The sequence below is a fragment of the Loxodonta africana genome, chromosome 23 (assembly GCF_030014295.1).
Source record: "Loxodonta africana isolate mLoxAfr1 chromosome 23, mLoxAfr1.hap2, whole genome shotgun sequence".
NCBI lineage: Eukaryota > Metazoa > Chordata > Mammalia > Proboscidea > Elephantidae > Loxodonta > Loxodonta africana.
Window position 1 is genome coordinate 30,141,589 of NC_087364.1, and position 14,790 is coordinate 30,156,378.

Here is a 14,790-nt window from a genome sequence, read left to right on the forward strand (position 1 = left end):
AATTTCATTTTTATATTTAATAGAAGTAAATTTTTCCTACCAATCTGTCTAGCAAATAATAGTTCTCGATTTATTTCTGATCTAAATGTGCTTTTGAAACAAATACATTTAGAAGTATCTTTGCAATTTCTCCACAGTCAGCTTAAATAATTGTAAAAGTTACATTGACATATTTGTTATTAAGAGTATCTATTCGTCCAGCAAAGCCAAGGAAATGTGCTTATTTACCACCATTTGCAACTGAGGCACACTCAGCAATTCAGATTTTCCCAAGTATGTTTTATGTGAGTAGAATGAGGAAAAGGGGGAAGGCTTATAACAGTTTTAGACACAACTCACAAGTTGGAATTTTATGAGGCAACTTTAATTTGAAAGTTAAGAGAAGAACAAAAAGTTAAGAGAAGAACAAAGTATTGAAGTCTGAGATTTTCTCTCTTTTTTTTTTTTTCCTTTTTTACTGTTTGGATACAACAATTGATTTTTTTCCCTAAATGATCTGACATTAACAATTTTTAAGTGACAGTGTGGGTCAATTATAAAAACAGAAATTGTAGAGAAATGGTGTCCCCTGTAATATTTGTCCACAAAGATTAAAAAGGGTCAAACGAGGACCACTCCTGTTTTAAAATCATATTATTGCACGAAAGTCATTAGTAATTATCCAGAGATGGCAGGGGGTCATTATAATTTCAGTTTCTAACTGCTGTTTTAGAGGGTTAAATTTTCTTTTTCTTTGTCTGTTATTATTATCATTAATATTTCAACAGCAAACTCAGGAAAAGGGGGTGGTACTTGCCCTAAAACTGTAAAGTTGTAGGACAGTGGTTCCATTATCTCGAAAGTCTCTTACTAATCTTGTGACACTTTCTGCCATTACTCACATATCATTAGTGAGTCAGAAATTTAACCCAGAAATTTTAATGTATATCCATAGCATCCTGCCCAGGGGAAACTCAAGGGGCCGCCCCATTAGGCAACTGACAATCATTTATTAAAATGTTAAGAAATATTAAGAAATATTTTTTGTCTTGCACAAATTTCTTGCACAATAGCTACTTTTTATATTTGTCATATTAAGATACCAAATAACTTTAAACATTAGCATTTTCAACTTACAACCTTACATGTGCATCACTTTAAATATCTGCATAATCACTTCTTGGCTAAGATCAAGTGTATGTAAATATCTGCATAAAAGTTTAGCTCAATTATAATCACCTGGGATTTACCTTCTTGCTACTAAGCATGTATGCAAAAATATTATTCATTGGTATCTCTGACATTAAGTGACAAGGTGTGGCTGTAACAGATCTCAGTGTCAAGCTGTCTATTAGCTTCATTCAAGACCTGTCCAGGAGATGCCAGTGGTTTTGCCATTAAAAAAAAAAAAAAAAAAAACTGAGTCAAGACCTATTCTCCCTTGGTTCAGTACCTACTGGTTAATGAGACAAAGATGTGTCTTGAGCACCTACCATGTTCTTGATATGGCGCTGGGAACTCCGGGGTAGAGAGTAAGACTGGGGTGGTGGGAGTGGGGGGGAAAGCACTGAACTCTTTCTAGGGATTAGTATATTAAATGATGAAGATGTGAAAACGGTGATAAAATTATGGTTTATTTTTAATGTTTACATTTAACAAAGCAATGCTTTTAACATAAAATGTAGCAATATGATTGTGATATTTACAGGATTTATAAAAATATTAATTTGTGGTGTGATCTGCTAATGGGATGTATGTCTAAACTAATTTGGAGGTAACTTCATATATACAATTTTGAGGCCCTTTTCCCACCTTACTCCTTTTTCTTCCCCTCGCGTATTCTGGAGGACACAAGAAATATATATAGGACTTCCTGCCCTAGAGGACCTCCAAGTCTAATTAGGAAGAAATCACCAACACAGGAAAAACAATAGAAATCACACAAAATAGAATAAAACTAAGTGCTGAACTGTAAATTAAGACTTTAGAACTGTAGGAGCTCTAGCTATAAATTCTAAAAATAAGGAGTGTCTGTGATATACAATAGTTGGTCGATACACACAATAATTATGCAAATAGGGAGAACCAAGTCAGGGAAAGCAAGGAAAAGGAAGTCGAACAGCTACCTCCAATAGTGATAAAAGCATTAAAACCGAAGATGAAATCTATCAGTAAGGAGGAAGTGAGTTAACTTTCCACTTCCACACCATCTTTACCATCTGACTTCCTGCAATGGTTCTAGAACCTTTCTTCATTCCTGGTCCAACGAGGACTCCAAAGACTCCTAAACAGCACTGCCCCTAAAAACTAATGGGTATGTGCCCGCTGCCAGCTCCACCTCCGCAGTCATTTCTCATCTTTACTGTAAGGTCGGCTCCTGGCCAAGGAGGTAGCCTCCACCTCAATGGGCTTTATTTTTTACCCTGTAATTTCTAACAAGCTGATTCAGCACATCTCTCAGATGGGCCATGTAGGGCTTTTGGCAGCTTTTGGGGCTTTGCCACTTCGTGAGCAGACACTCCCTCTTAGAATAAGACTTGGAGCAGGGAAGGTGGGGAGTAACAGCGGGGGTGGGGGGGGGGATGGTGGGGAGAGCTCATGTTCACCCAGGGAAGGAAACCCTGTTTGGTCGGTGGCGATGTGGCAACACTTTTACAAGGAAAAGCAAAAAAGTTCACATCAGAGGTGGCAATCATGCGGACTCCATTTGTGAGGCAAGACACGCCTTGTCAGTATGAATCATCATCTTCACTTCACATAAACTGATCTGAGTGAAGTCCTAGCATGATAGAGGGACGGCCTGCATCCCTACTCTTGGCTCCTCTTGGCGAACAATCATGACGCAAGCTACCCAAGCAGGAAGATGGCCACCAAGGCTGGTCACGATGTTCCCCAAACGGTGTCTACTCTTGACATTTATTTTTTTTCTTCCACTTGCACTGTGAATATCCATTTCTGTCACTTGCATCTGAAGAAATCAAAACACCCGACCAAATGTAAAAAAAAAAATGACACCTCATAATCCAAGACCAACAAGCTACCAGGTGAAAGCACTGAAACGTGCAGAAGATGTCTCCCAAAAACCTTGGGAAACCCCTTCACCGCTCCCCTCTCATCGCGCGTGCGTGCGTGTGCGTGTATGGGGCGCGGGGGGGGGGGCTTCATTAATACTCTTTCTGAATTAACTGGTTTTTCCGCTCCCCACAAACCCCAATCCCCAACTGAGTAACTTCCTCACATTTCTAAATCCTGGAAGGAGGCGAAGTAGACTAGGGCGCAACCCATCGCTCAAGACACAGAAGGCCTGCCCCTGTCCTCCCCCTAGCCCTTGGCATATGGTTGAGAGCCATCGAATGAAATCCAAGACTTGGAGGAGGCGTTTGTTGCTTGTACGGTTTTGAAGGGGGAAGAATCCGGGGCTGGCCCACCACCGGTGGTGCAGTGGCAAGCCCCACAGGGAGGTTACAGAGAGAACTGGAAACTTTGCGGCCTGAAAATGCGTCTTAAAATCGTTGGGGACGCCTGTTTTTCTATATTAATAATAATAAAGCACAGTTTGAAATACACTAGCACCCTTGGATTAACGAGAAGAAGCTAAACTAGCACCTCCGCCACCCAGCCTTTAACCGCATTCTTCGAGGCGCAGAGAGCTAAGACCTGGCCGTGTGCCCTCATCGAGCCGGGACCCTCACCCTCTTCCCGTGGGCCCCGGGCGAAAGAGGGCTGGCCACCGGGTTCCGGCCGCACCTCCAGCCCGCACGGCGCACCGCCCACGCCCCTGGCACTTTCTAAATAGCTTCGGGGAGGAGGCGGGGTGTTGGGCGCGGTTAAAAGACGCCGGTGACGGAAACAGGTGTCCGAGGCTTCCAACGCTCGGCGGCGCCTCTGTCTCCGCGGTTCGGAGTCACTGGCGCGGCTCGCGGTCCGCAGCGACCGGGAGGCGGCGCCCAGGACCCGGCTACTCAGCGAACCCCCGCCCGGCGCTGCCCCTTGCCGTCTGCTTCTGCGCTCCCGCCACAGGTGAGGCTGACCGGCCCCGCGCCGGGTAGGACCAGAGGCCGTAGCCCCCGCGGGCGCTCCGTTCGGCTCCCGGGACGCACGGGGAGCCTGCGCGGTTCCGGACCGGCGCTCGTGGCCGCGGACCTGCAGCGAGTCCCAGGTGGCGAGTGTGCAACTTCTGGAAAAGGAGTTTCTCAGCCCTGTTCGGAACCTGGGATCCGGTGTTACGGACGGGATTTCCAGGCTTGCGCTGGGACGCTGCAACCTGGTTTGGGGCGCCGGGCTTGCGAGAGGGCGGGCGGGGAGAAGGTAGCTAGGCCGTCCGCAGTGATTATATAAAATGGTCGATAACATTCTTTTGGGGAACTTCTCTCACACCACTTTGGTCGCCTGGCTGCTTTATCCGCCGCCACCAAAAGTTCTAAATTCACTGAAGGTTTGGCTTGGAAAGAAATTCGATTTTGTTTGTAAAGCAGGAAGGTTCCCCTGGAGGAAGCTGACTTTCAGCGCCTCACAAACTGCTTTTGCCAAAGAAAGCACTCCGGCTGGGGTCGGGACGGGGATCAGCTAGACTCCAACAAACACAGCTCCGCAGAGCAGAGAGACAACGGCCTCCGAAACCTGGATGGGTTTTTTGGTAGCTTCTCTTTTTTCCTAAACAATTCAAGAGCGTTTGTTTCCAGCTGGAAGGGACGATTCTAAAAACCTTGTGTACAAATAGTTTGCAGTTGAGAAAATGTGTTCTTTAGGACGTTTGCCTCAGTCCTTCAATGCCCCATCCCTGGGGGGCATGTGCGTTCTCCAGCTTTCTGATACCCGGACAGATGACCATTTACCTGAGATTCTGTCTTGAGATGTGTGGGGTCAGTAGAATCTGGGCGACAGCCATGTCCCCTTTCAAAACTATTCTGTCAAAATTACGCACCCTTGTGAAGGAGGGCCGTGGCACTCTAGGGAGAGCTAATCAAGGTCAAGCACCAAAAACGTAAGGGCAGAGAAGTTAAGGGGTAGAAAACTCATGAAACCCAGTGATTCACCCCTTGCCTTCCCTAAGCACAGAACCAGCACCTCCTCTCGCCCTCTGGCAGTGTTTGGGATCATTGCTGGATGGTGTGGGCCAGGTTGGAACTGGCCTGTGACCCACTTGGAGGGTCAGGAGGGCAGCTCCAGGGTGATATGAATGCTGTGAATAATTTCATTCTGCTTGGTTAATGCATCTTCATCCAGTACTCCTATCTCATCCAGGAGTCAAATTTTAATTTACTCCTGTTACCTGAAAGGACCTTTAAAAAGACAGGTAATTTTGTCTCAGCCAAGAGCTTTTTAAAATTTTTAAACATTATAGGGTGGACCTCAAACTGTATTTTTTCTCAACTGATGGTGACTGGACTAGTTTATAAAAGAGCATAGGATCTGTAATTGATAGTATGTAATAGGGCAAAAGGCATAAGCCCCTTTCATCCCCACCTACAATATTTTTGGCCAGATGTATCCATATAAATCAGGGAAGATTTTACTTCAATGAGCGTCTTGTTTTCCACTAAGTGCGTGCCAAGGAAGAGAACTGGAATGTCTAATTCCGTAAGACGGTTTTGTTAAAATCTGAATCCAAATTTTGTTGCTTTCAGTAGTTCTGCTCTTCTGGTAGAACTAGACAATGGTGTGGAATGTTCCACAGAACAGCCAGTTAATTTATGGACTTCCTAGACTATAGGGTCGCTATGAGTAGAAATCGACTATACGCCAACAGGTTTGGTTTAGACAGTCTCTATTTAAAGGGTCAGGGCTGAACCCAGACTAAACTACTGTTTTTTCCAGTAATGCTTATCATTCTCAAGCTGAATAGGGCTTACAGTTGTTTCACAGTTATTTTTCAGTATTATATAGCTTTTGTGTCCCTGAATCATCTCCATGTTCCTACTGCTTCCTGTGACCACTGTGGCATGGGATCATTCCAGTTCAATGCTGGTGCCTGAGATTAAAAAAACCCATTGTCATCAAGTCAATTCCAATGACCCTATAGGACAGAGTAGAACTGCCCATAGGGTTTCCAAGGAGCATCTAGTGGATTCAAACTGCCGACCTTTTGGTTAGCAACCAAACTCTTAACCACTACACCACCAGGGTTTCCAGTGCCTGAGATAAGACATGATAATTAAAGACATTCCTTCCTAACTTGCTGAAAAAGTACATAGGAAACAGGATCAAACTTGCTCAAAATAAGGAGAGCACAATCCTTTTAAGAAGGAGGATTCACTACCGGTTTAGAAAGGGTGGAAAACAAGATTACTCATCAGGATTGTGAACAGGGTGGACTCTTGTTTAGAAGAAGGTTGATTGTGAAAGATGGGTGTAACTAAGAATAAATGAAGACAAATCATATCCTGCAATGAAAAGAAAACCAAAGCCATTGGCTCATGGAAAATTGGTCCAAGGGCTCCAATTGCTTCTCAGACTGTAAATGAAGCCATTTCTCCCTGTCCATTTTTAATAACTAGCATATTACCCAACCAAGCTTTGGTTCTAAACCACAATACAGTGATGTTACTTTGTTGGCCAGCAACTGGAGGGTCAATCACTGAGTTGAATTTTCTGTCATTTTTCATAATGTGTCTCTTACAAACATTCCTAAATTAAAACCATAGCCAGTTGTAACATTTACCAAAATATTAATCCCTGAGTACTAAGCAATCAGTCCCAGCATGATAGTAAGGTCAACGCATAATCAGAATTTAAGATGAACCTGTTGGGTTTATGGAGAGAACATTTCTAACATGCTCCTTTTCATATAGCAAAAGAAAGGGGAATGGGGCCCTTTGTGAAATTTAACTTGGGTGCCTCAAATGGAAACTACCACTGATAACCATTTCATTGCCACATCCAAAGTTCTTGAAAATTAATTGAAGTATCTGAAGAAAAGCGTCTCTGCAAGGGAGACTTGATGCAACACTAGATTAGGTGGACTTACATGAATTACTTCTTGATTTTATAACTCATCAGCACTTGGCCTCTGTCTTTAAGGCAAGGTTAGCCCAAGTTAGCATCAGTCCCACTGGTAGAGCTCCAAACTTGAAGCTGACAAGCAGACATAACTGGGGAAGGCAGTCCTGTGTGCTGAGTAACTTGTGCAAAAGAACTGAAAAGACCCGAGGAGTTTTCCACATAGGATTCTGTGGGTTCACTCAGAACTAAGTTTAGCCTTTAAGATGAAGAGTACTTTTGCTTGTGGTGCTCCACCCCTATTCCACATTTTTTTTTTTTTTTTATGTGCTAAAGACTGGGTGAATTACTCTTTGTTAGGTAACCTTTAGGGAACACATAAAAACATGTTCAAGGTGGTTTGGGAACTATACATTTAATTCTTATGTCAAACTAAGTTGGCTTTGTTTTTACCTTTTTTTGGTGAGTTGTGTAAATTGGCATTTGCTTGGGAAGAGACTGAAAAGAACTCACTTTTCCTGAGACTCAGGGACACCTCCCAGATTCTGTCCTGACTAGTCATTCCCTTATTGTGTTCATTTTGTCTTTTTCAGCACAAACCACCCATAGGAAAAGATGGATTGGAGCACACTCCAGACTATTTTAGGGGGTGTCAATAAACACTCCACCAGCATTGGAAAAATCTGGCTCACCGTCCTTTTTATTTTCCGTATTATGATCCTCGTTGTGGCCGCAAAGGAGGTGTGGGGAGATGAGCAAGCCGATTTTATCTGCAACACTCTACAGCCTGGATGCAAAAATGTGTGCTATGACCACTATTTCCCCATCTCTCACATCCGACTGTGGGCACTGCAGCTGATCTTTGTATCCGCACCGGCTCTGCTGGTGGCCATGCATGTTGCCTACCGAAGACACGAGAAAAAGAGGAAGTTCATTAAGGGAGAGATAAAGAGTGAATTCAAGGACATAGAAGAGATCAAAAGTCAGAAGGTCCGCATTGAAGGGTCACTCTGGTGGACCTACACGAGCAGCATCTTCTTCCGAGTTATCTTTGAAGCTGTTTTCATGTACGTCTTTTATGTCATGTATGATGGGTTCTCCATGAAGCGTCTGGTTAAATGTAGTGCTTGGCCTTGCCCCAATACAGTGGACTGCTTTGTTTCCAGGCCTACGGAGAAGACCGTATTTACGGTTTTCATGATTGCAGTGTCTGGAATTTGCATATTGCTAAATGTCACCGAATTGTGTTATTTGCTAATTAGATATTGTTCCGGAAAGTCAAAAAAACCAGTTTAACACATTACTCAGCTATTAGAAAGAAGATAGACAACAGCAATGACAAGGATGAGGTAACCTCTGCTTAGCTATCAAGGCACAGTCATCCATCTCCTAAAGATACACATCTTAAATGCAATCACCTGCAACCCTGTACACCTGACACAAAACTCCAAATGCCTGTGATTTAAAACTTCGAAACAAAGGCTTAGTTCTATGCCTATATCAGTTTTTACTAAAATTCATTCAAATGAAACTTTGTGCCGGTAGGGGTTACTATAAGTTATTTTCATATTTTAAATAATGGTTGCAGGCATTCACTTCTCTTTTTCCGAAGAAGGGAAAGAACACCGGGTTCTAAAGACACTGATGAGGTTTGATTCCTCTTAGGGTTCCCTTTGCCAGTTTCCTCACATTAAAGGTAAACGTAGAGAATCCTGGTTCTTTTATTTGTTTTAGAAGGTTTAATTTCTCACACTGGACAAAATTACCTAATGCTTCAAACTCTGTTATACTGTTTTTTAGTGGAACTTTAAAATGTGGTCTTTTGACCCATAAGATGTTCTGAAAACCATTCTACGCTCTTCCTGTTTCAAAGGCTCAGATTGTGATATGTAAATTGTATGTAATCAGATACTGTAACAATTTAAAATATGAATAATTTTCAGTGCCACTAAGAGGCTATCCATTGTTTCAACTGTTATGTCATGTGTAAAAACATTTCAGCCTCTCTCCAGTGTTCATCTCATTTAAAAAACTTAGGTGTAATTTTTCATAAGAAATACAGACTTTGGACATATTGCCAACTACTTCCTGTAGAAATAGGTTTGTGCAAGACCTCCTCTCTTGCCTTAAAACCTTTGCCTTCATTGCTGTAAGTGATATGGCTATCCCAACATCAAAAGGAACACTGACTAAAACAGGTTGCTAGGGAATATATTATTGCCACAGTATTATTAAATGGTGCAAAACAAAATAGGAGGTGAAGTGACTGTTTTTGAAGAACAGATGAAAAGACTAGACTTTAAATTCTGATGAGTAAAAGGTGATGCTTGTCTACTTCAAAATTATGTCTGCTTCCCCCTTCAGCATCTTAGTTATCTAGTGCTGCTATAACAGAAATACCATAAGTAGATGGCTTTAACAAATAAATTATCTCACAGTTTAAGAGGCTAGAAGTTCAAATTCTGGGCTCTGGCTTTAGGGCAAGGCTTTCTCTCTCTGTTGGCTCTGGGAGAAGGTCCTTGTTTCTTTAGCTTCTGATTCCTGGTCCTTGGAGATCTCCATGTGGCTTGGCATCAATCTTTCCCCATCTCTGCTTGCTTGCTTGTCTTCATCTGCTGTATTTATATCTTGTAAGAGACTGACTCAAAACACACCCTACACGAATCCTGCCTCATTAATATAACAAAGACAATCCATTCCCAAATGGGATTATATAACCCCAGGTATATAGGTTAGGATTTACAACACATATTTTGAGGGGTACGATTCAATCCATAACAGCATCCAAATTTTTTTTAAGTGAAAGTAGAGTTAAATAGGCCTTTGACAAAAATAGAAACTAGGGTTTAGATAAATTTTAGCAGCTCTATAGGACAAATTGAACCCTAATATTAGCATTATGCTTGACATGGTTTCCAAAAAATGGTACTCAACATATTTCAATGAGGGTAAACATTTTCCTATTACCAAGAATAGCACTGTAAAATCATTTTTTAATAATAAATAATTTTGTTAATTACATGCTTGTAACTAAAATTTTGTTATGGCTCAAATTTCATTTAAAATATTAAAGTATAATTCATAATTATTTAAGATCTAATACAATTTTTAATAGAACAGCAGATTTTAATTTCATCTACAGCCATTTTTGTATAAGTACATTAATATTTTATATTTCATATCAGCAAATGGGTAATGTTAATAGCATGTCTGTACACATTCTGGGATTCCTCTGCCCTCTTACAGAAAAGCTTCCATCACCAGAAAGACTGGCAGGGGAGGCAGAAAGAAAGACCATTTCTTCCTAGCCTCGTGCTCACTGGTACCACTCTGGCCAACAAAGAACAGGGTGGTGCACTGATTGGAAATGCAGCGTGGAGAATGCTGAGTTGGATTTAAATGACCAGTTTGGCCACCGGATGAATCATAGAAGCTGGCATTTTAAAATGCTGCTCATGGTGAAGATTGGCTGAGGCATGAGAAATACCCTATATAAGGTGTGTTTTCTATGGAATCCTCTTTCTGAATATTTGTATTAAACCAAACCTGGTGAATAAAACTGCTTTTCATTCCTTGGCGCCCATTTTCTTGGGAAATAGACCAGGTGGATCAGCCTTAGTCCCTGTGTGAGTGACTACTTTCAGCCACTCTGGGCTCCCACAGGCCTATCCCCAGAGCAACCACAGTAACAATGGCTGTGTCCTTTCAGTGGTAACAGCTATCGGTCTGAGGGCTTCAAAGCATTTTACACATCAATAATAACTAGCATTTTTATGGAAAACCATATAATTATTAAATAAACTTAAAAGGACCAAATAAGAAAAACAGCCAGCTTTCACTTGGGTGATAGAAAGGAGATAAGAAATAGTCCCTGCCTGCCTCCCAAAGTGTTCTGCACAAGGCCTAGAAAAATAACATGTTGTTGTTAGGTGCTGTCGAGTCAGTTCCAACTCATAGTGACCCTATAGGACATAGTAGAACTGCCCCATTAGGGTTTCCAAGGAGTGGCTGGGGGAAATAACATACAACTTCTTAAATAGGTACATTCACTCCTTCAAGCTGTGAAGATTATTACTCTCAAGGTATTAAAAAGATGGGACCAAAATAATTACTGACTACTGCCTACCACTTTAAATAAATCATAGAGAGGTCTGGCCACATATCTGAAAATTACACCTGGAACTCTGGACATAATAATCTTGAATATATATTTTAAATCATTAATTTATAATTTGTATCAAACCAAAAAAACAAAACAAACCAACCCCATTGCCATCAAGTTGCTTCCAAGTCTTAGAAACCCTATAGAACAGAGTAGAACTGCCCCACAGGGTTTCCAAGGAACAGCTGGTGAATTTGAACTGCTGACCTTTTGGTTAGCAGCCTAACTCTTAACTACAATGTCACCAGGGCTCCATAATTTGTATTAGGTAAGAAAAAAAAAAAAAATTCCACCAAGCAAATCTGTGTCGGATAGGAAGCACTGAATCCTGGCATAACACAGTCCAGTCTTTAGAAGGGAAACCTGCCTGGGTGAGCCACTGGAGTAGATGGCCTCTGGGACTTTATGAAACAACAGGTACAGACTTAAGCCAAGCTTCTAATTCTAACTTGTACAAGATTCATTAATAAACTGGAGAAACACAGCCTCAACTCATCAGTAGACATCCAACTGTCAAAACGTGGATCAAGATGTTATCAGCGGGTCAGGGTTGACTTGTGAGGACAAATGTAGTATTCTACAGGGTTGAGTCCTGGACTTCATTGTAACACTGACCTAAATGATCACCTAAACAGCAGCAAGCCAGGTGCTTATATAAATAGGGTTTGTCGTCAGTATTGCTATGATGCTGAACAGGTTTCAGCAGAGCTTCTGCACTAAGATGGACTAGAAAGAAAGGCCTGGTGATCTACTTCTGAAAATCAGCCAATGAAAAGCCTATGCATCTGATTCTTGACCAATCATGGGATTGGTGCAGGACCAGGCAGCATTTCATTCTGTTGTGCATGAGGTCGCCTTGAGTCGGGGGCTGACTCAATGGCAGCTAACAATAGTCAGCATGCAGAAGCTCACTGACCTCTCTGGGCCTCAGTTTCCTCATCTTAAAATGGGCTTAGAGAGTACTTTCCAAGGTTAATGGCAATCAAATAAGATAATGTATATAAAAGCAATAAGTAAAATACTAGTGCCATCTGGTCTCCATTAGATAGATCTGAAGCTGGAAAGATGATGGATGATATTTTAGATCAGAATGACTTAAGGAAAACTTGATAAACTGGAAACCTGAAAAATGTACACTTAAAGTCTGAAATAAGTACAGTATTGGAGAAACAGAAACAAGACACATAAAAGGAAAGAGGAATAGCTGAATGCAAATATAACAGCCAAAACAGGGTGATGACAGCTATGCTACTGTATGTAATTAAAGGAAAATTCACAGTGTAATAAAGAAGGTTTGTGGTACTTTTCTTTCTTAATCATAAGACTGGGATGGAAAAACAGCATGTTCAGCACTTTTTGGACAAGTAGCAGAGCACTGGCTTTTGTAGCTTTGTCCTGGACATCATTGTTTTTTGGATGCCTGACTCCAATTCTCCCTTTCTGTCGATAGGACTCCCTTCCTAAGAGAATGCCTCTCCTCTCCCACCAGGTACTTTGGCAGGGATGCCAGGCTCAGTTCTGTTCCTTAGCCCAAGAGGGCCTATGATGCAGGCCTGGCCAGCAATCACACCCTTCTTCCTTTCCTCCCCTACTCTGTCACAGCAATCGATTCAGGAAATGAGACTTCAGATAGAAGCTGGCAGAAAACTGTGTTGCCATCACAGAGGATGCGCTAAGGGTCTGGCCCAGAGCTGTGGTCGGTTGTGTTTCGTACCACCTGGAGAGTCCTAAGGCCTGGACACCAATGTCCAGAGAGAAGCAAGACAAAGGTGAAAGATGAGGTCCCTGGGGCCCACAATACCTTTTCTGCAGCTCCCATTCTATTCTGTAGGTCACCTCAGTATTGCTGGATTTCTGCCATGACCAAAAGTAACAGCACTGGTGGAGGATTCTGTAAATATGAGAGATGAAAATGGTTCACCATGTAGAGTTTTAATAGAGCTATTTTAGCTCCCATACATGATCTAGCCCCAGACTATCATTTCAATCCCATTTCTTAATATAGCCTTTTAGCAGCGGTGGGCAGTCTGGACCACACCAGGTGACACTGCCAGAGGGAGAGACGCCAAAATGACTGTCTATAAAACTTTTAGGTGGTGTGTCAGCAGAAATTTATTATTTTTTATGAAAATATCTGTACTTAGTTATAACTACAAAAAACATTTTTCAGAAGCCCTGCTTACATGTATCAATATACCTCTGTTCAGAGTTGTCATTACCCAATTACAATGACTCTTCAAATCATGTAATTTCATCTGCATGCACTACATGCATGCACTGTTGTTTTCATTGCTGCCAGTTTTTATTATTATTGTATTTTAGATGAAGGTTTACAGAACTAGTTTCTCATTAAACAATTAGTACACATATTGTTTTTTGACATTGGTTAACAAAGTCACGACATGTCAACACTTTCCCTTCTTGACCCTGGGTTCCCTATCCTGTCCCCGCCTGCCTTCTAGTCCTTGCCCCTGGGCTGGTGTGCCCCTTTAGTCTCGTTTTGTTTTATGGGCCTGTCTAATCTTTGGCTGAGAGGTGAACCTCAGGAGTGACTTCATTACTGAGCTAAAAGGGTGTCCAGGGGCCATACTCTGGAGGTTTCTCCAGTCTCTGTCAGACGAGTAAGTCTTGTTTTTTTTGTGTGTGTGTGAGTTAGAATTTTGTTCTACATTTTTCTCCAGCTCTGTCCAGGACCCTTTATTGTGATCCCTGTCAGAGCAGTCTAGTGGTGGTAGTCAGGCACCATCCAGCTGTACTGGATTCGGTCTGGTGGAGGCCGTGGCAGTTATGGTCCATTAGTTCTTTGGACTAATCTTTCCGTTGTGTCTTTAGTTTTCCTCATTCTCCCTTACTCCCAAAGGGGTGTGACCAGTGGAGTATCTTAGATGGCTGCTCACAACACTATAAAGTAGTAGCTCCAATGCACTGATATCGAATAGATTCAGATTCATAGTGACCCTATAGGACAGAGGAGAACCGCCTATGGGGCAATTCAACTCTGTCCTATGCAGTTGCTATGAGCAATTGTTTGGCGCTATACGAAAAAAAAAAAGTTGCAGTGGAGAGTATTCCAACAAACTATAAACGAGTACACATAGATTCTATCTGCTGAAGATAGTGCAATGGAGAAAAACAGCCTAAGGGAATAGGGAGTGCCAGGGGCAGAGGAAACCGCTCTTAGTCTAGGGCAATCCTGCAGGGAAGGAGGGGCACAAATCCAAGGGGGCACCAAACGAGATGTGGCACCACATTCCAAGGCACCACAAATATGAAAGGCGCCTGGCTGAGGCAGTCACACAAAAGAGGGTAAGGTGTTTCTGCTGACAGGACGCTGCTATGGATGTCTATTCATCTTGAAATTGGGGGTGGGAGGTGGGGCACATCATTACCTTCACTATGGGTAGAAATTTCAGTGCTTGCCATAGGCACCATTTTCCACAATACACCTCTGGCGGGGAAAGCCTCTCTGCTAAGAGACCTACAGGGAGTGGGGAAGCCAGCCTGGGGATTCTTGAAGAAGATCATGCCAGCAAGAGAACACAAGGAGGCCAGCGTGGCCACAGCCCAGAGAGTAAAGGGGAGGATGGTAGGAGCTGAGATCAAAGAAGGGGGCTGTTAGGGCAGACTGTGTGGGACCTTATAGGCCATAGGTGAAGATTTATTCTAAGATTCTTCCTTATGTTGTGTTGCAATCTGCCTCATTATATACT

General features: G+C 42.3%; 1 protein-coding gene across 1 annotated transcript; it reads left to right on the forward strand.

Annotated features, from left to right (window-relative positions):
* The first annotated feature begins 3,933 nt into the window (after positions 1–3,933).
* Positions 3,934–10,546, forward strand: GJB2 (gap junction protein beta 2). The gene is made up of 2 exons (XM_023553107.2): positions 3,934–3,999; positions 7,512–10,546. The coding sequence occupies exon 2, from the start codon at positions 7,534–7,536 to the stop codon at positions 8,212–8,214; it is 681 nt and encodes a 226-aa protein (XP_023408875.1). The 5' UTR covers positions 3,934–3,999; positions 7,512–7,533; the 3' UTR covers positions 8,215–10,546.
* Positions 10,547–14,790: the final 4,244 nt, after the last annotated feature.